We start from the raw sequence: 20,937 nt of genomic DNA on the forward strand, positions 1-20,937 counted from the left end.
AATAAAAACGCTTTTGTGTAGGAGAGTTTCTTGTGTGATTAATCTTGGTGGTGGGATAACTATGCGCTTTGGAAAGGTGGGGGAACACAGAAGAATTTGAATTTGGGTTAGTGACATGACATGGGCTAGAATTTATTTGAGGATTAGGGGAGGTGGGGTTTGGGCTTGGAAACAATAATGGGCTGGAGCTTTTTTGTGGATTAGGGATATTTTTTGTGTTTGGTATTGGATTTGGTAAGGTGTTTGGTAAAGTGTTTGGAATTGGATTTGGGGGTATTGGATTTGGACTTGGAAAAGTGTTTGGTGATGGATTAAAGGCACATTTTGGGCTATGGTTTGAATTAGGATCGGGTTTTGGGCTGGTGGGTTCACAATCTTTTGGAATTGGGCTGGCAATTGGGTTTACTTGATTTAGGTTATCCGTGACTTTAGAGATTATAGGGTTTGCGCATGACTTCTCAGTTCTCGAAGCAGATTGTGTTTCCAATACCATGTCGACTTCTACACCAACATCCTTACTGACATTTTTGGAACCTACACAAAACTTAACTTTTTTCTCGACATTCTCATCTTCATTATGACCGTTTTTATTGCTTTCACTTTCTCCCATGCAAGACCCTTGCTCTTCTTGATTTGAATTTATGTTGCCGGAAAAGTTAGCTTCACCACCGTTATCCTGGACGTCTTCCGACCGGTCATATGTGTCTTCGATCTGAAAATCATCATCTTCATCGGAACTAAACGAATCATTTACATCATCATAATTATCCTCATCCTTTTCATCGTCTGCTTCCTTATCTTTGTTATTAGGACTAAACAATTCGTCATCTTGATCTGGGACTGAGAACTTTTCATTGCAAAAATCAACTTCAACCTCCTTATTTGAGTCTTCAAACACATTGACATGAACTACTTTATTTTTGTGCTTTAGCATGATTGTTTCATTAATGTTCTTGGTAGAACCACATTTCACCAATACTCTACCAATTACTAGATTTTGATTTTGCTTTTCAATAATCATGCAGTTGTCCATTTCTAATACAGAACCCCACCAATTAGCAATTGACATGAAAGTGTTTTCGTTCCAGCAATGGATCGGGACACCTCTTATCGAAAGCCAGACTAACCTGCCATTTGAGCAAGTTTCTTCCCAACTGTGTATATTCGAGAGCCAACTAGCCACCGGATGATTTGAGTTCTCTAGGATGTTTTCTGCTGTTTGAAACTCATCTAGGATCAACATTACTTTTAAACCCCCAAGATACTTTATTGTATAGTTTATTAGACCATCCATATTACATAAACTATCCACTTTGCTCAAGACTTCTAGAGACGAGACATAACCAATTATTGCATTTTGTAAAACTTGAACATTGCAGTTCACATCCTCGATCACCACCATCTTCGACGCATTAGAAAAATTTTTTGAGTGCTGGTGGCTATTAGGGCTGTTGTTTTTTTTCTCCCTAGTAACATTGATCTTATCCCTCAGATCATTTTGAGCATGCTTATTATCACCCCTTCTCTTATCCAACCTTTCTCTTAAATCTTCCTTTCTATTATCCAACTTATCTCTTAAATCTTCTTTTTTTTCATCAACTGCATCTTTAAAAGACCACCCATCTTTAACATGTCTGTTGATGAATTCCGGTCTAAAGAAACCAGGATGATTTGGTATTTCGTTGTGACCATACCCCTTAGTTGTTTCGTTTTTCCTATTTGTCGCCCTGAAAACCCTAATCGCTTCCCCTTCAAATCTTATGGTTTCCAGTGATCTAATCAATCTGCCTTCATCTGGGACCTCTCCAAACCTGACGAAAGCGAATCTGTGCCCATTTCTTAATCGATTCCTTGCAATGTAAACATCCCTTACTGAGCCGTATTTCCTAAACACCCTCCATAGATCCGTTATCGTCCATCTTTCGGGAAAGTTGAAGAACATGAACGATGTTAATCGTGAACCGAATTTCCACCTATAATCGAAACTAGAGTCACCATTGTATTTCCCTCGATTACCACTCGTGCCCGCCTGATTTGATCTCTCCCTCACCCCTCTTGTTTGGTAGTTTTGGAATTTCTCTCTCCACACTCTCTCTCTAGGATACATTGTTTTCCTTTTTAAGGGTAAAAAAATTTTTCTCACCACAAATACAATTAGTATCCAATTAAAACTTTTCTTTTAATATAAAATCAAAATTATCTACACATTCTTCTCATTAAAACAAAATATTTCATGAAGTCTCAATTAGAACAGCTTTCAAAAAATAAACGTTTTCGTTTTTTTATCCCTATAAAAATATTCACGAAGGTAATTTTTTGTGTTAAAATATTACTTTACATTGTTAGATTACTAATAATCCTATTCGTAAGTATGTTAATAGTAATGGTTTATGAAACTATTTGTATATGCATAAATTAGACAACTCTTTTGGATGTGTGTACACAAACTTTTATGTATACAATAGAAGTTTATCTAGTAAATTAACTATATATGCAGATTCTTGTGTCTCATTATTATTAATTTTATTTAATATACATATTAAGCAGGCTATTTGAAGATTCATCAACGTGCAAAAAGAGTTATTTGATAGCAGCTCGCCTAATCATTCGATATACATAAGGTACGTGTTCTAGAATTTCGATTTATTTATCGATACATTAATTTATAGTTGAAAGCTGATATAGTAGATTAAACTCATATTATTGTTCATATCAAATGCCTAGATTATTTAATTCGTTTAATAGATTAAAACCCGTATTTAAATCGCGTGGTTTTATATTAAGGTTTAGGTTTATAATAATATACAACAACAACAAAACCCAATACCACATAAGTGGTGTGTGGGGAGGTGAGATGTAGACAATCTTTTCCATATCCGAGAATAAAGACAAGTCATTTATCCACCCAGGGTGAAAACACCCTCAAAAGTAGAGAAAGTCATCCCTCTCTCTATTCGACGGATAGAGAGATTGCTTCCGAGTGGACCTCCGGAAAATAAGTAGGAAATTTTTTTTTAAAAAAATAAAAAAATAAAAAATCAAAATAATTAGACGCCATGAAAATGGTAGAATCAAATTTCCACGGGTTTTAACTCCTGACTGGAATTTAATTTAGGCTCTAAGAGTCAGTCTATCATGTATGTATCTATTTTATTTTTTATTTAAATTATTTTTTATTTACTTTATTTATTTTTATTTTGTTTTATTTTGTTCTATTTATTATTTTATTATTATTTGTTTCTCTTCTACTTTTGGGCCGAAGGTCCTCTTGGAAGCAATCTTTTTATCCGTCGAACAGAGAGAGTGAAGACTTTCTCTACTCTTGTGAGTGTTTCACTCGGAGTGGAGAAATGATTTCTCTTTATTCTGGGATAAAAGAAGGATTGTCTACGTCTCACCTCCCTCATACCCCACACATGTGGGATTGAGTATGTTGTTGTTGTTGTTGTTTATAATAATATAATATTAATCAATAATTTGAATTACTTATTAATAAAATAAATAATTATGATCATGATTATAATAGATAATAATGAAACAAACAAATAGATAGATAGATAAAGGTAACTGATAACATCTATAATTTTTATAATTTAATCTTGAAATATAATATTTGTGGATAATGGATAATTTGATTACATAATCGTTCAAATAAAAATTTATGAATTCACAATTAAAATAGACAATTTCAAATTCTTGAAGTATGTAAACTGCTAATAGATGGGTGTATGAGATTATATTAAAATTATTTTTTTTTCTCACAGATCGATCGAAAAATATGGATGTATCAGATACCACGGCATACTTCAGAATATCTCGCAGAGTTGAATAATTTTATGGAAGTTGCAGAAGCTGATCGGGTAAATAATGGCAACGAGAAAATTTCTTGCCCTTGTAAGAACTGTCAAAATTTCGATAGTTATGTTGATAGTAGCGTAATTACTCGACATCTTATAGTAAATGGATTTGTGGAAGACTATACTTGTTGGTCATGACATGGAGAATTATTAGGTGATGACCCAATTGATGGTGGGTGGAATAATGATCACAACGCTAATAATGACCTGGATATTGATTTCGATTCAGACATGGATGATTATATAGATAATCTGGATGATATGTTACATGGTGTGGATGGTAATATTGATGAAAACAATTATGATAAATTTCAACAAATGTTTGTCGACTCTGAAAAACCATTATATATCGGGTGTACGAAATTTACCAAACTTTCAGCTGTATTGAGATTGTTAAACTTAAAAAACAAATAATGGTTGGAGTGATACATGTTTCACTGAGCTTTTGAAATTATTACATGAAATGCCACCCGAGGATAATGAGTTGCCCGTTTCATTATACCGAGCAAAAAAAATGTTGTGTCCAATGGGATTGCAAGTCGAAAGAATACATGCATGTCCAAATGATTGTATATTGTATAGAAATAAGTATAAAGACTTACATGAATGTGTGATTTGTAGTACATCGAGGTACAAGTCAAAAAAAGAAACAGGAATCAGCAGTGATGTGAAGAAAAATGGGCCCCCAGCTAAAATACCAAGATTAAAAAGATTATTTTCAAATGCTAAAGATGCAAACGTGAAACCATACGGTCTAGATGATTTATGCTAAAGATTATTTTCGAAAGTCTCCTTGACACTTTTGATAAGATCCGATTTAAGAACATCTCAAAACTTTTACAAGAATAAAAACGTGAAACCATACGGTCTAGATGATTTATCCGAACCACAACTCCACAACTCCACACTGCTTCTTTTATTTCTTCATCTGAAATAGGTCTTTCAAGCCATACTTGATCAACTTTTGTTAAGGATCTCTACGCAGGGAAGTTACTAAGCAGCTCACTTTGAGAAGAACCACTAAATTTTTCATTGTAGTACTCAAAAAAAGCATTATTGACAATGAGATGATCATTAACCCATTGTCTCTCCAACAGTAAAACCTAAACTGATTGTTGGTATATTTTTTTTGATTGATAATATCATGAAAGAACTTAGAATTCTCATCGTCGTCAACATCCCGTTTGACCCCAACCTTTTATTGATATCCAAATCTTACTTTGAATTCCTTTCTTAATTTGACCTTTTAACTTATCAACCATTTAACAATTGCTAATAACGTATCTGTAACAACCCTCACTTTTCGACTTCTAAATTATTGAATTAACCCTAGGGCTATATGTCTGACTATATGTATTAAGGGTTGTTATATACAATTAAATATTGACCGAATAGTAATTTTTAGTCAACAATGTACGCTTAAATAAATAATATATTATTAATTTATATAATTTGAAATAATTTAACTAAGTATATAAACTTTGTATCACTTTTATTATTTAGTTAATGTATTATATATTTAACTATATAATAAATCTAATTATATATAAATGTAATAATATTTACAAACATACTAAAGCTATAGTTTAATAATTAAAATCATAATTATTATTAAAAATACAAAATACCGAATTATTTATTATTTTTATGCAAAATTTGTATTTATTAATTAAATAAAAAAAATAAAAAATAAAAAAATATTATTGACAAATATTCTTGGAAAAACATTAAATAAATTTGTTTTTTTACATAAAAAAAATCCTTATCCTTAAAATAAATAAAAAATAAATAAATAAATAAATAAATTACTTTTTAATTAAAAATTTTAATGGAAAAACTACTTTTATTATTTTATTTTGTGCATTATCCCATGACCTAATATTTAATACTTTTTAATTTTAAAATCCCATTAAGAATTAAATATTTCTTTTTCTTTTAATTATTTTATTCTTTTTACCTAATTTTTTCAAGTATAAATACCCCTCATTTCTCATTCAAACTCACACCAAAATTTCTCTCATTCTCTCTTTGAAGAATTACTACTAGTAAGTATTCTTTTCTTACTTTTTTTTTCACTTTTTACTTTTTACTTTTTTACTTTTTACTTTTTACTTTTTACTTTGGTTATTATTTTTACCGAAATATGTAAATAAAGTTATAAATTATATGCAATTAAAAATAAAATAAATAACATGTATACACTATTACTATTACTAGCACCTATAACCTACTACTTATATTGTAACATAAAAACATTTTGAGATATGTATTAGAGATGTATAGATCTTCGAACTTTCTTGACGAATGGTTTCTATGAGATTCTAGACAGAGGGTTTGGATTTCCGATTTAAAGGGTCCTATGGCTCAAGCCCCTAGATCTAAATTAGCCTTTCGGAGGAAAATGGGTGATTGGAAGCTTATCTAATACGGCAAGTATCCTAAAATGGAAAACATTGATAAAAGTAGAAACTATCTAGTCATAGAAACTTGGTAAAATAAGAAACTTTCTAAAAATGAAAACTTTATAAAAATAGTAACTTACTAGGAATAGAAACTTAGTAAAACAAACTATACTTAAACACATACTTAAACTTAAACATGGGCAAAACACTTAACTACTCTTAAATGTCAATAGGTTGACTTTCCTGCTCACTCGTTCAACTCTTTATTCCGAGGAATAACACTCTCTCTACTTACTAAGGTGAATTCATAGCCCCTCTTTAATTGCTAGTAAACTTACTTTTACTTTTACCGTGGAGTGTGGTCCGTTTGGTTAAGTGACGAGGATCACGAGGACGTGATCGATTCTAAGTGGGGGAGAGTTGTAAGACCCTAATATTTATTATACGGAAGGGTAATTATGCTACATAAAATGCAGGAAGCATTGTGTAATTAAACAAAGCTCAGATTCTGCCCAGACATGGGTGCGCGCTGCGCACGAGCCCAGCGACAGAATTCTGTTTTTTTTATTTTGGGTTTAATGAGGGGCTTTTTTGGTCTTTTCACTTGAGGCCGGATGTGAAGCCATATCAGCTGGTTAGATTCAATTTTGGATCACATTTCACATCCATTAACACTCTCAAATCATTCTAGAGAGAGAGAGAGAGATTTCTAGAGAGAGATTTGGGGTTTTGGAGAAGAAGGAGCTTGAATTGATCAAAGTCTTGGGTTTTAAAGTTGTTCACCTCGTTCCTAGCTACGTTTTGGTGGTTGTGGTAAGTTCTAACTCCGAATTTCATTGTTTGATTTTGATAATCAAGTTAGGGTTTGAACTTAAATTGATGAGAAACCCATTTAAACTCTTGGAGTGAGTTTAGTGATGCTAGTAATCGGGTTTGTTGTTATTGTTGGTGGATTTTGGGTTGGTGAACTAATTGGCCATGATTAGGACTTGAAATTGGGTTTAATCACTTAAGTTAGTGATTATGGAAGTATTGAAACCCATTTAGGGTTATTTGGTTGACTAGTTTTGACTTTGGGTCAAAATTAGGGTTTAGTGATGATTATGACCCAATTGGCGATTTAATGAGGTTTATAAACTTAAAATGGATTAAGTTGAAGTATAAAACCGAGTTAAAGGTGTTTTGGTGTCAAAACTTGTAAATGGTGAGATTTTGACCTTATGGGTCAAAATTAGGGTTTATGGGCAATTTGGAGATTTGTAAGTGTTTAACACTTGTGTTCGGGTTTAATTGGCGTGTTAGGACCATTCTCACTTGTGTTAGTGATTATTGGTTAATTTTAGGCGCGGTTTGTACTTGGAAGTGCATTTCGGTCGAATTTGCACTAAGTGTCAAATTGGGTTGGTTTGTAAATCCAATCTAAGTGTGTTGTTGAATTTGTGATAATGGAATAGGTACTTTCCATTGGCGAGTTGCGGTTTACTTGGAAGCATTCATCAAGGCGACAAGGTGAGTGTTAATATCCTATGTGCATATGTATGTGTAGGATGGGTGCGGGTCGGGTGAAGTGATTCTCAGCTATAGAGCTCACTTCACATATAGATGGATTTGATGGACTTGTGTATGAGTCCAATTGGCACGGTTGTGCGTTTTGGTTGACTATCTTTAGAGAAGTACGCGTTCGCGTGTACATTATCACACGTGGTTGTGATGTGGTTGATATAACCCCAATGGCGAAGGGTTTAATGTTGAGAAGTGAATCGCGTGTGTATTCGGATTCACGATGACTCGTGTAGTTCGGTCATCTTATTGAGGAAGTAATCTCGTGTGGTTTTGGATTACTAAGGCTCGTGTAGTTCGGCCAACCTCGATGTTGTGAAGATAGTAATCTCGTGTGGTTTCGGATTACTAAGGCTCGTGTAGTTCGGCCAATCTTCATTGTGGTATTTGGTTCTCGGTATTGGGTTAAGGTGTTAACCTTGTTCGTTTATATTGTTATATATTAATGTATTGTTGTGTTGTAGCTAACCCTCCGGGTGTAGCTATTTGGCGTGGTTCACATCGTCGTTGGTGAACTTATATTTTGTTGTTGTATCTTAGCTCGTGCTTAGTGTTTGTACGGTACGCCTAGACTAGCTTGCCTTTATGCTTGGTTGTTCGGTATGCGGTATTTGATATTTGTGTGGCGTATTCATTTTATACATATATATGTATGTAGTATATTATCATTCACTAAGCGTTAGCTTACCCTCTCGTTGTTGACTCTTTTTATAGATTGCATGCGGATGGTGGCTCGGGTAAGCGCGAGGATTAGAGGACTTGCATAGTTGCTTTAGAAGATCTTGCTTTTGGATTGATTAGGATTGGGTAGCGTATCCCCAATCGCCATGCTCGGTCTTTATTTTGTGTTAAAAGTCATGTGGTCGAAAACTTGTATTTTGTACGAAAGTCGTAAAACGGCCGATGTGGGCCCGGTCTCGTAAAACTCATTTTATTATTGGAACGCGTTAGTTTTAACTAATATAAATTGTTGTGAAAAGCGTTTGGTCTAAAAGTGTCGGGAAGTCGAAGATCTTTTCGCGAAAAATGGACATTTTGATCAGAACTGTCTCAGGCCTTGTGCGCGCCGCGCACAGGCAGTGGTGCGCGCCGCGCACCCTCTAGATCAGTTTTAAATTTTTTTTATTCCGCGTTTTTGGTTGGTTAACGGGTTGGGTTGTTACAAGTGGTATCAGAGCATGGTCTAAGGGATTTCGGTGACTTGAGATAGGTGCCTTGACTTAGACTTTTGTGTGTGCTTAATTTGTTGCGGGACTTGTAGGATTACGGGTCGGAATGGGTTATAGTTAGTGCCTTGTTTGTAGGTGGACTAACGTTTATATTAGTAATGCGGATATTATTAATATATTATTTGTGTTGTGGTAATAATTCTCGCGTGTGTTTGTACCGCGTAGAATTTTGGTTGTGTTGGTTATATCATCGAGCGAGGCGGTCATTGTACTAACGAGTTGAGACGACGTGTGTGCGTAATAAGGATTTGCAAACCTTATTACGGGTGCAAATCGTGTCTAACAAGTGATGTACGACGAGTGTTTAGCAAGATGGGGCAGTGTGGTGCGTATGGTTTTATACGTTCATGGACTAATCGTTTTGCATTCTTTAGAATGGCGACGCGAAACGAGATCGAGACGAATGACGAGGAGTTTAATACTAGAGTTGCGGCCGCCGTTGCGGAGCAAATGGGTGCGTTGGAAGAAAGAATGGATAGGAAGTATTCCGAATTTCGGGGTAGTAGTGAAATGGAGCGTTGTCTTAAGAGCTTCATGAGGACGAAACCCCCGATGTATGACGGGAAACCGGATCCTTTGATAAGCACAACTTGGATTTCGGATGTCGAAGGGTGTTTCCGTACTATTGATTGCCCTCCCGAGAGAAAGACGAGACTCGCTACGAGTTTGTTGCAGGGTTGGGCAAGGGATTGGTTGGATGGTAAGATTGATCTTGTCGGTGGCGAGACGTTTATGGCTTTATCGTGGGACGACTTTAAGGAGGAATTCTTCGAGGAGTTCCGGACTTCGGCCGATTTGTGGAATTGCGTAATGAGTTGCGAAATTTGCGACAAGGATCTATGGATTTGAGTACTCTCAAGACGACCTTTATGGCGAAGGCTCGTTTTTGTCCGGAGTATTTGGGGAATGATCGTTTGTTGATGGGGGATTTCTATCGGACCTTGAATGATGACTTGAAAAGTAAAATTAGTCGGGGTCAAGCGAAATCGTTTTCGGAATTATTCGACTTGGCTAGAGGTTTCGAGTCGTATTCACGATCGAAAAAGGGTGAACCTTCAAGTGAGCGAAGGGTCGTTTCTTATGGTGCTCCGAGTAAGAGGGCTAAGGGTCCGAGTGTGAGCACGGGTGGTACGCGAACGGGTATGTCGGATTCTAGTGCGGCTAGATGTTACAATTGTGGCGTGAGGGGTCACAAGTCTTGGGAATGTTCGGTACCAAAGGGTGATGGTATGGTGTGCTTCAATTGCCAAAAAGAAGGACATCGTAAGTCGGAATGTCCCAAGTTAGCGGGGACGGGTGCGGCAAGGAGACGTTAAGGTACGTTTCAATTTAATAAATATGTCTTTTGATTATTTATTAAGTGCCGTTTGAGTTTGTGTAGTATGCCTTTTGTTGTGCATGTTATTGTTGTGGGTGACGTTCCTAAAGGAAGTACCATATGTTGATGTTTGATTGACGGGCAAAGGGTGTAAGACTTGGTGCAACCAAGCATTCCTTAGTATTTGGGAAACGTTTCTACCAAGCCACGGAAATGGTTTTGGTGTTTGGTTGTTAAGCGCGTGTTCGCTTTTATGTTGAAGTGACGAATCATGAGGTTCGTCAGTTGGTTGGAACCCTTGAGATCGAGTGTTTTAAATCTCGATGTGTGTTGGTAATGGAGTCTTTATGACGCGACATTAGGTGCCTCTTTTATACCTACTAGCGTGGTGTTCGACTCCGATTGTGTTGCGGTACACTTTTCGTTCAAAGTGTTTAAGGGTTGGTTAAAATCCTTCGTGTGCTCAAGGTTGGAGCAAGATGTGGTAATGGGTCGTGTGAGCCCAATTGTTGGTAAAGTCTACCTGTGGTAGCATTGTGCGGTTGTAAGAGTTGTGATATTGGGACGTGGTTCCAAGTGGGGGAGTTACACTCCCGCACGAGGAAGATTTAGTGTGATATTTCGGATGATGTTTTTGGTAGATCCGGAAATTTGGTCGAGACCTAATTTGGATCGATTTGTAGTAGAGTGCAACTTCGGTTAACTTGTACTTATGATATTGGATTTGTAAATTATCACCGAGGTGGTAAGTTGGTGAATCTCGTTGGGAGATAATGGACGTGTTTGGCGAGCAAGGTGAAATCCTTCGGTTAAGGGAGGTGTGTGTCGGGTTCTCTTTTGGAGAATTATTGTTTGGTACCTATGTTTGGTATAGGTGGTTCTTGCTCGATTATGGATGGTTAGTGGTCCGCTAGGGTTCACTGTAGTGTAGCAGAACGCGATGTTGCACGACTCGGTGATTGAGGCCGAAAGTGCGTATGTGATAGATGAAGCATGACCTTCGGGGTCCGCTGACTTCATCGTGGGATTGTTGATTGATGAAGCATGACTTTCGGAGTCCGCTGACTTCATCATGGGATTGTGATTAATGAAGCATGACTTTCGGGGTCCGCTGACTTCATTATGGTATGGTTGATTAATGAAGCATGATCTTTAGGGTCCGCTGACTTCATCATGGGAGTACGTGATTGGTGGAGCATGACTTTCGGGGTCCGATGACTTCATCATGAGCGTGGTGTTATATCGGTGAAGCATGATCTTCGGGTCCGCTGACTTCATCCGGTGTTGAGATTGGTGAAGCATGATCTTCGGATCAAGTTCATTAGATGATGAGTATCCAGAATCTGAAGAGGTGTTCGATAGCGAACTCCTCATTATACTTGTACTTCCTGCAACCAAACTTGTACTCGAGTTACACCGACGATAGTCTCGTCGTAATTCCCTTTCTCGGTTCGAGTAACGTACAGATCGAGATCTTAAAGGACTAGAATCTTGAAGTGCTAATGGGAGTAAAGCATCATGGTCCTCAGCAGGTTCTTTGGTGTAAAGAAGTTGACCTTTGTTGACGAACCATATTCGACATATTGGAGGAGCGTTTTTCGCAACAAAACTTGATTTACTCGAGTTTTTCTTCACCTTCATCCAACTATATGTTATTCAATATGTGTGTGTACTCTTTTTATCAGAACAAATTTTGCGATACCTCAACAAAAAAAAACTTACTTCTCAGGCAAAGCTCCCATAACAAGCTTTTGTATACTATGTTCATTAATTAAATCGACAATTCCTTTACGAACGTGGTCGTTTTCAGTAGTCACAATGCATGATGAAACCTACACATAGAATAAAAGACTCTTATCAATAAAACACATAAACCTACAACCAGGGTTGGTTCCGGAGTAGAGCAACTGAGATCAACCGCCCCCGACGATCAAATTTTTTTAGTTATGTTAAAGTTCGAGGTTTTAAGCTATTAATATATTGTTTTTCTTTTTCAATTTTTTTTTTTTTTACGTTTTATCACCGTTGAAAAAAATTTCTTGGATACGCCACTTCCTACAACTATGATATTGTAAAAGGATATATGTAACACCTTTGAACGGGTGCAAAGGCTCGTGTAACTAAGTAGAAGTTTCAGCATCTCATCTTTCTCCTTTGTTCTATATGCACGCACGACATCGGGGTTAGCTTGAGATGCAGGTAGGTTTCCCACTGCATAAGAAAAACCATACATTATATCATATCATATAACATTAAATTTTGGACTAATTTTCATTATCTTTCAATAACAGTCACAAACTTTTCAGTGTAATAGTCGCTTGTATAAGACTACAATAAATTACTCCATATTAAATGAATAGATAAAAACACAGATAAGAGTATTAGCATTTCAAATTACAATACTTGATATTTCATATTGAACAGATAAGTGTGTTAGCATTTTTGGTTATTTTATGCCAACGTGTATTTTTATTGTAATCCTTAAATATGCTTTGAGCATCTAGATAGTCTAGATATGATGCATTAGGTATAATTATTAATTACGGAGTATTTATCTACTGCAAGTGTTACTACTCTTTAAGATTGAGACATTGAGTAATCAAAAATTCTGTCAACAATTTTTTAATATTTCCATGACCCTCAAGTATTCTGTGAATGTGTTCAATATTAATTTACAAGAAGTTTCCCTTCTAAAGGAAACACAGTTTGACTTTATCAGTCAAAGAGACTAATCAAATCACCAGGAAATTTCCCCAAAACTATTTTTCAAAAAAAAAAAAAAAAAAAACTGATAGTTTTCTTTATTTTAAGCTTAGCTTTCGACTTCACCTTTGGTAGGCCACTATTCTACGGAGATCAAACTGTCCACGCAGGTGCGTTTTTTAGAAGGGACAAGCGGGGCAGCCGCACCTAGTGGATTTGCAATTTTCAGTGTAAAAATTTTGAATTTTTCGACTTTGCCCCTAGTGGATTTTTTTTTTTGCCTCAAAACCTACATATTTTGTCCTAAAACCTTCAAATTTTGCCCAAAAACCTCCAAATTTTACCTCAAAACCTCCAAATTTTGCCCATAAACCTTCAAATTTTGCAAACCTCCATAATTTTCCTAAAAACCTTCATTTTTTGCCCCAAAACCTCCATATTTTGCCAAAAAAAATTGCTACGGTTTTAATTTTTTTTTTTTGCCCCCGGTGAAAAAAAAATCCTGGTACCGCCACTGTGTCCACGTAAAGTTTTCCGGTGTGGCCCTAGAAATTGTTTGCACTAAGTGGAATTTATTTGCTTTAAAGACAAAGCTCTAAAGTTGCGACTCATGAAATTGAACTTGCTCTAGAGATTCTCAAGCCTCCAACTACCAACAGTCGAGATTGCACTAAGTCAAAAATCTTAACCTTGTAGTTCACCAAATATAAGAGTTATCCTCCTTTCAATATTACCACTTGGACTAGGAGTAAAATAGTAATGAACTAGTTTTCGAACCCTCGCTTCGCGCCAGGAGTTCAGTTTTCAATGTATTTTATTGCGTTTAGTTTGTAAAATTATTTCGTGACTAACGATGATGTCGTTGAGGCGCAACTCGAGTCGAACTAAAAGGTATAACCCGTGAAAGATTTAAATGCTATTTTAAATTAACAATATATGTGCATCTCCGCATTTTGCTATGGAATTGTCGACTTTTAAAAATTTAACGCAAAATCAACGTGTATGAAAAGTACTCCAAATATTTAGCGATTTTTAAAAAGAATCCGTTTTGCGTATAGTTAGTGACATTGTGTTCGTAAAATTATTTCGAGTTTAACGATGATGCCGGAAAAATTTAACTCGTTGCGAGCGAGAAGATATGACCCGTTGAATATTTGGGTGGAGTTTATTTAAGGTTTTTTATGAAAATGTTGAGTTGAAACTTTACCCCCTGTTTGAGGGCTAGTTTTAATGTTTGAACAAAGTGTCAGGGATGGTTTTTGGCAAAGTGGAAGTTAGGTTAAAAAAAAAAAAGCGAAAGGACAAAAATACCCCTGACACTATTCATCGTTTTTTGTCTAATAGTTAATATGGTAATTTGGTTAAACTTTACAGCACAAAGTACACAAAGAGAAGATTTATTCTCACCTTCTTATTAGAAAAAGGCAAATGAATTATATTATTATTATTATTATTATTATTATTATTATTATTATTATTATTATTATTATTATTATTATTATTATTATATTATTATTATTATTATTATTATTTTATTATTATTATTATTATTATTATTATTATTATTATTAAATTTGTACATCCCAAATATATTAAGGCCACTCCCTATCGTAACTAAACTATTCATCCTCTTAACCTTCCACATCAGCGCCACATCAACACCAATATCCTATAACTAACTCATAACTAAACACTCCCTATCATGGCTAAAACAATACTCCTCTTAATATACAACGTACAAGCAATAAAGCATCAAGTCCAACAATAAAAAGCACTGGGACCCGCAATTCCTATAACTCTTCCGTTAAATCTATGGTGAAAGCGGGTAACTAATGCGGGTAACTAAGTGGTGCCTATGGTTAGTTACGGGTAATGAGCGGGTAATGGGCGGTTAACTAACCATAGGGTGGTCTAACTACAATCAAATCATGTTACCTACTTTTTCCTGCACACCTCATTCCTTTTTGACTTCTATCTACGTTTGAGAGAAGATTTATCCTCAAATCCTCAAATTTCAAATAAAATAAAACTGTATTAAAACTTTATATTGCTTTTAGGTGGACATCTATTACATAAGCAGAATAAAAGTTCTTTCAAACCAAAATATAAAAAAACTAATTGAAGACTATCAAACATTCAAATATCTAAAAGTAAACCAGCTGGGCTAGCTCAGCTGGCCAGAGTGCCCGCAAACGTTAGTTGACCAGTCAAATGGGGGTTTCCTCAAATAAGGCGCAGGCTCGATTCTCGGGCCACCCATTTGTGCTTGGCACTAAGACAGGGGTTCATTCCGACGACACTTGCCCGGGGCTACGTATGACCTGATACGTAGTTGGCATCCAAAGGATGCACAGCGTTAGAGGTTCTCCGACGTAATAACCTTTTTTTCCTCAAAAATATCTAAAAGTAACATAACTATCATATCAGCATTAGTATTGTATTTTGTATTTTGTAATAAAAATTTATTATTTATTTTTATTATTAAAGTTAAAACTTATAATAGAACAAAAAGGAGTAACTCACAAAGTGTTGGAATCAAAGGGGAAGGTTGATGAACATGAAGTATACAAATCTCTCCACCTGTAAACCTCCTAAAAGTCCAATGAAACAAAGACACAGCCTTTTCAACTGACTTCCCAACCGCCACATACACCTTGTCACCGCCGATGATTTCCGGCACCGGAAGACTTCTCCGGTCAAACTCATTCCCGAAACTCGCCGGAGGATTAGGAGAAAACCCAGAACAGCCTTCGCGGGTCATGGTGGGTGAAATGATCAGTTGATAAGTATTGATTAATGATAATTATTGGAAATAAAAGTTTTGGTTGACGTTGTCTGATGTGTAATTACTTAATTAGCAATGTGTTTTGTTTGTTTTCTCTCTCTCTCTCTCTCTCTCTCTCTCTCTCTCTCTCTCTCTCGTATCATTAGGCGGGTTTGAACTTTGAAGTAAATTGTTATTATTTGAGAATTTGCTTGGCAAAAATATGTTTGACTTTTAGAGTTTATGATAGACTTGATTGTGATATGTGTGAGGGAATTTAGTGGTTTAGGTAGAGGAGTGTATTTTATTTTGAAAAAAATAATAAAAATAAATTAAATTAAGAACTCGCGGGCATAGCTGAACGGTTCTCTCCATGTACTTTGTGTCATGAGATAGAGAGAGGTGGGTTCGATCCTTAGGTATGACATGATTTTCTTTAAACCAATTGAACACCAATAATGGTGGTATATATTGACCCTATAGGGAGGTTTTACCGGATTCATTCACGGACCCCTACTCGGAACCACTGCCCGAATGGATGTGTTTCCGGGTACCGTCGATCGGGTCAGGGCCGTCTCAACAATTCCAAGGCCCTAGTCGAAAATAAAAATGGGCCTTAATACACATTTAATTTTTTAATACATATAAAAAGATAATATTTAAATTTATTAATTTATATACTTACAATGTACTTAACTATTTAAAATTACAACATAACAACTTTAGTTGACAATTTTTTATTCAATCAAATAAAATATTTTATGAAAAATATACATATTCAAAATTTTGGGCCCTTCATACTTTTTGGGCTCTGGGCGGTTGCCTATCTTGCCTATGTTCGAAGACGCCTCTGGATCGGGTTCGGGTTTCCGCCCGAACGTGTGTGTTACGTGCAAATGATGAGGGTCGTTGAAAGAAATTATCTACTGATGCCAAAAAAAAATCGCCGTTCGAAAAAAAAAATTAAATTAAAATTTAAAATAAAAATATAGAGTGATGTGTTTGTTTGGCAATGACGACGAATGGATTCAAGGATTCAACTTTCCCGCGTTCAGTTACCAATATTGTAAGGAAACTAGTTTGGGAATGGTCCTCATTTCCTGAGAAGATAAAATCCATTTAATTTAGATTTGTATATATGAATCAATCAAACATACAATTTTTTAATTTTTTTTTTTAAAGCAAGCAAAAATATATATATGAGACCAAAGCGTACATATGAGGGAGACGACTAACATGCTAGTCGCCCACAAAACACAAGCTACATGAAAATCACAATCTGTTTACAAGAAGGCAAACAGAGTATACGAGCTATACACTTAGGCTATCCGACAATTAGATGTTAAGATATACTCTAGGGTTACTAATCCAGGTTAGCCAATCAATATTCTTCCCACGTATTCTACGAGAGATCCAATCGAACGACTTAATTTGGATCTCGTTGAGCGCGACCGGAGCGTTCCAAGAGGAGCCTCGAAAGACTTTATTGTTTTCCTGTTTCGCCAAATATAATAACCACAAACTCACTCCACTGCTTGCCACACCTTTTTCCCGAGAGAAGACATCAAACATACAAAATTTAATACATTTCCTAATCAATAGTAAAACAAAAGGGTTAAAAAAATGTATAAATTTTCTATCGACAACTCTAAAGACTTTTGTAAGGTGCTTAAAATGCTTGATGAAGAGTTATCGTAAAATAAAAGTCAATTCTAACAACCATGTATTAACTATTCATACACGGCAACGACATTCCTTTAAAATTTGTTAAGTAAATTACTTTTATCATTAATTGTTATTAGATTATTAGATATTAGATTAGATATTAATTAATCTATTCGTCCCAATTTAACGGTCCTTAAAAAAAAGACACACAGTTTAATAAATGTCATTATCACACTGTATTTTTTATTTATTTTACAGTTTTACACTTTACTTTTCGCTACCTCATTGTTTTTTGCATGCATAAATTGCATATAAAAAAACTGCACTCCATTATTATACTATATATCTAATTGAGATAGTCCAAATGAATAGTAACTATATATCTAATTGAGATAGTTCAAATGAATAGTACTATTTGGACTATCTCAATCTCATACCAAGGGCCCCAAACTTTACTCAACGTACGAATCGGCCCCCTCCCCAATTTTACTAAAAAAACCCCACACCCTCGACAAAATACAAAACACCCCCAACCCTACCAGCTTACCTCGAACCGACCCGACTCACCTCCCCGTTATTATAAATATAATAATATTATAAAATTTATTTCGTTCTTTCACCTTTTTTTCACCTTTTTTTCCCTTTTCCAAAAAAACCCCAAAACTTTGTTCAAAAATTAAAATCGGCCCCCCAAACAGGGGAGTAAAATGTCAAATAACCATTTTCATAAAAAAAAAACTTAACTAAACTCCACCCAAATATTCAACGGGTCATATCTTCTCGCTCCCAATGAGTTAAATTTTTCCCACACCATCGTTAAACTCGAAATAATTTTAGGAACACAATGTCACTAACTATACGCAAAACGGACTCTTTTTAAAAAACGCTAAATATTTGAGGTACTTTTCATGCACGTTGATTTTGCGTTAAATTTTTAAAAGTCGACAATTCCATAGCGAAAAGCGGAGATGCACATATATTGTTAATTTAAAATAACATTTAAATCTTTCACGGATTATACATTTTAGTTCGACTCGAGTTGCGCTTCAACGACATCATCGTTAGCCACGAAATAATTTTACAAACTAAACGCACTAAAATACATTGAAAACCGAACCCCCGGCACGAAGCGAAGGTTCGTAAACTAGTTCTTATCTATTTATGTAAATAAATTATTATTTTGAAACATTTAAAAAAAGAAAAACATGACTATTCAATTGAAACGAATTGAGTATTAGATAAGATGAAAACTTGAAAAGAATTAAGGATATCACAAGATTTTTATCCTTATAAATGATAAAATCAACTTCAGTTTACATTAAGTAGTTGAAAATTAAATGGTCAAGAATGAAAAATTAAAAAATTTGAATGTAAAAATTGTAAAAGACCAACATGACTTTTATTATAATATAAATAAACTAAATGGAATCATTATTTATTTTTATTATTATTAAGACTACTTTAATACTAATATACTAGTAAGCAAAGCCTATGTATTGCACGGTTTGACCACAAATTTCAAGATATTAATGTTAACGTAGAATCTTATCTTATGGTTATATATGAGTGCATTATTTGTATATTTATAAATAAAAAAAATCAACCCGTATATTTAAGATCTAATTTAATAATACTCCACTCGTCTCACTATAAGTGTTCATTTACCTTTTGCACACATTTTTAGAAAATGTCACTAATTCTATTCTCTATCAATAAAAAAAAAATTTCTCTCAAGAATAACTCATTTTGATTGGTTAAAATCCCAAGTAGACACTCGATATGGAACATTCCAAAATAAAAATATGGACACTTAAGATGGGACGGATGGAGCAATTGATTGAGTAAATAAATGAAGAAGAGAAAAAGATAGGTACTATACTAACCACTATTATTCCACTTGTCAATTCTCAAATTACATTGTTAAAACTTGATAATCCAGGATCTACTAGTACATTTCAATCAGGCCCAGTTCGTATTAGGCCCTAGCCCAATTCAACCTGCCTTTGTATTTGTGGTAAACTTCCAGCCTAACTAAGATAGTTTTATACGCTTTTATTACAGCTTATTCTATCCTTTAAAAAACTTGCAAATTTGACCCCTGAGTTCGCGCACATACGATGTGCAATGGCTGAGAAATCTCGTTCATGATTGGGTCGTGGCCTAGTTGCGACCGAGATATCCCAAGCAAAACACATCGCACGTATTATTAACTTGGTCAAAACAACATTCATAACTAGAATTCAAAATCAAGTAACCAATAGCAAACATTGATTTTCTGGTATTATTGACTTGGTCAAAATACATTCATAACTAGAGCTCGAAATCAATAACTGAAGTCTAAAGGTGCCCGACAAAAGGTGTGTTATTGTCTTCAAATATAGGCCCTTTCGAATACAAAGTAGCCCAATACTTATAGGCCTAATGAGGATATGGCCCAATTTACAAACTTTAGCCCATAATACAATAAAATAATAAATAGTTAACATATAACCCTTATCTAAATGTAAATCGATTTTAAAAGTCACCTTATTTTTATTTACATTACTAAATATATGGTGAATCCGATATACATACAGGACGAGAAAATATAAGTAAAAGAAATAGGTAGGTAAAAACGAAAAAAGAGAGTTACTGTTCACATGTCTTTAAGCCAATAAAGTTGTGGCTTTCCATTTTGTATTTTAGTGTGTATTTTAAATTTAAATTTAAATTTAAATTTAAATTTAAATTTAAACGTTTGCTAAATTCTATAAACATGAATGACAGGGAAAAATATAAGTAAAAGGTACGTTAGGTGGGTATGGAAAAAGTTACTATTCACAAGTTTTTAAGCCAATAAAATTGTGTAAAAGGTATGTTAGGTGGGTATGGAAAAAGTTACTATTCACAAGTCTTTAAGTCAATAAAATTGTGTAAAAGGTATGTTAGGTGGGTATGAAAAAAGTTACTATTCACAAGTCTTTAAGCCAATAAAATTGTGGAGTTTAATTTTTTGTTTTAGTATCTAGTTAAGTTAAATTAAATTAAATTGGATTTAAATTAAATATTTCGTGTTGCTACATCTATCTATATCTAATTACCATTACCATTACCATTACCATTACCATTACCAATATAACTAATAGACAAAATTTGTCTTAGACCACAGATAACGCTAGCGTTTCTCACCCAAAACCGCCCACAAACGCCCGGAACGCAGCGTTTGTGGGCGTTTGTCCCTGGGCGTTTGTCAGCGAAAAACGCTGTAGCACTTTTGGCGTTTGGGTACGTGACATTTTTTGATTGGCTGGTCAAATCCGGACGTTGGAGCCTCCAAAAAGCAGATGGCGAGTTTTTTTTTATTTTTTCTTATTTCACTCATTCTATCTTCATCTCCTCCAAATATTCTTCCCATTTTCTTCCAAATTAACATAAACCCTAACCCTAAAATCCTCTTCAA

At 34.9% G+C, this 20,937-nt stretch overlaps 1 protein-coding gene across 1 annotated transcript; it reads right to left on the bottom strand.

The window, feature by feature from the left end:
* Positions 1 to 4,834: 4,834 nt before the first annotated feature.
* On the bottom strand, positions 4,835 to 15,947 carry LOC139841473 (U-box domain-containing protein 33-like). The gene is made up of 5 exons (XM_071831691.1): positions 15,593 to 15,947; positions 12,459 to 12,577; positions 12,089 to 12,198; positions 11,640 to 12,011; positions 4,835 to 4,877 (listed from the first exon to the last, which is right to left on the bottom strand). The coding sequence occupies exons 1-5, from the start codon at positions 15,828 to 15,830 to the stop codon at positions 4,835 to 4,837; spliced, it is 882 nt and encodes a 293-aa protein (XP_071687792.1). The 5' UTR covers positions 15,831 to 15,947.
* Positions 15,948 to 20,937: the final 4,990 nt, after the last annotated feature.

This window comes from Rutidosis leptorrhynchoides, chromosome 1, assembly GCF_046630445.1.
Source record: "Rutidosis leptorrhynchoides isolate AG116_Rl617_1_P2 chromosome 1, CSIRO_AGI_Rlap_v1, whole genome shotgun sequence".
NCBI classification, from domain to species: Eukaryota; Viridiplantae; Streptophyta; class Magnoliopsida; order Asterales; family Asteraceae; genus Rutidosis; species Rutidosis leptorrhynchoides.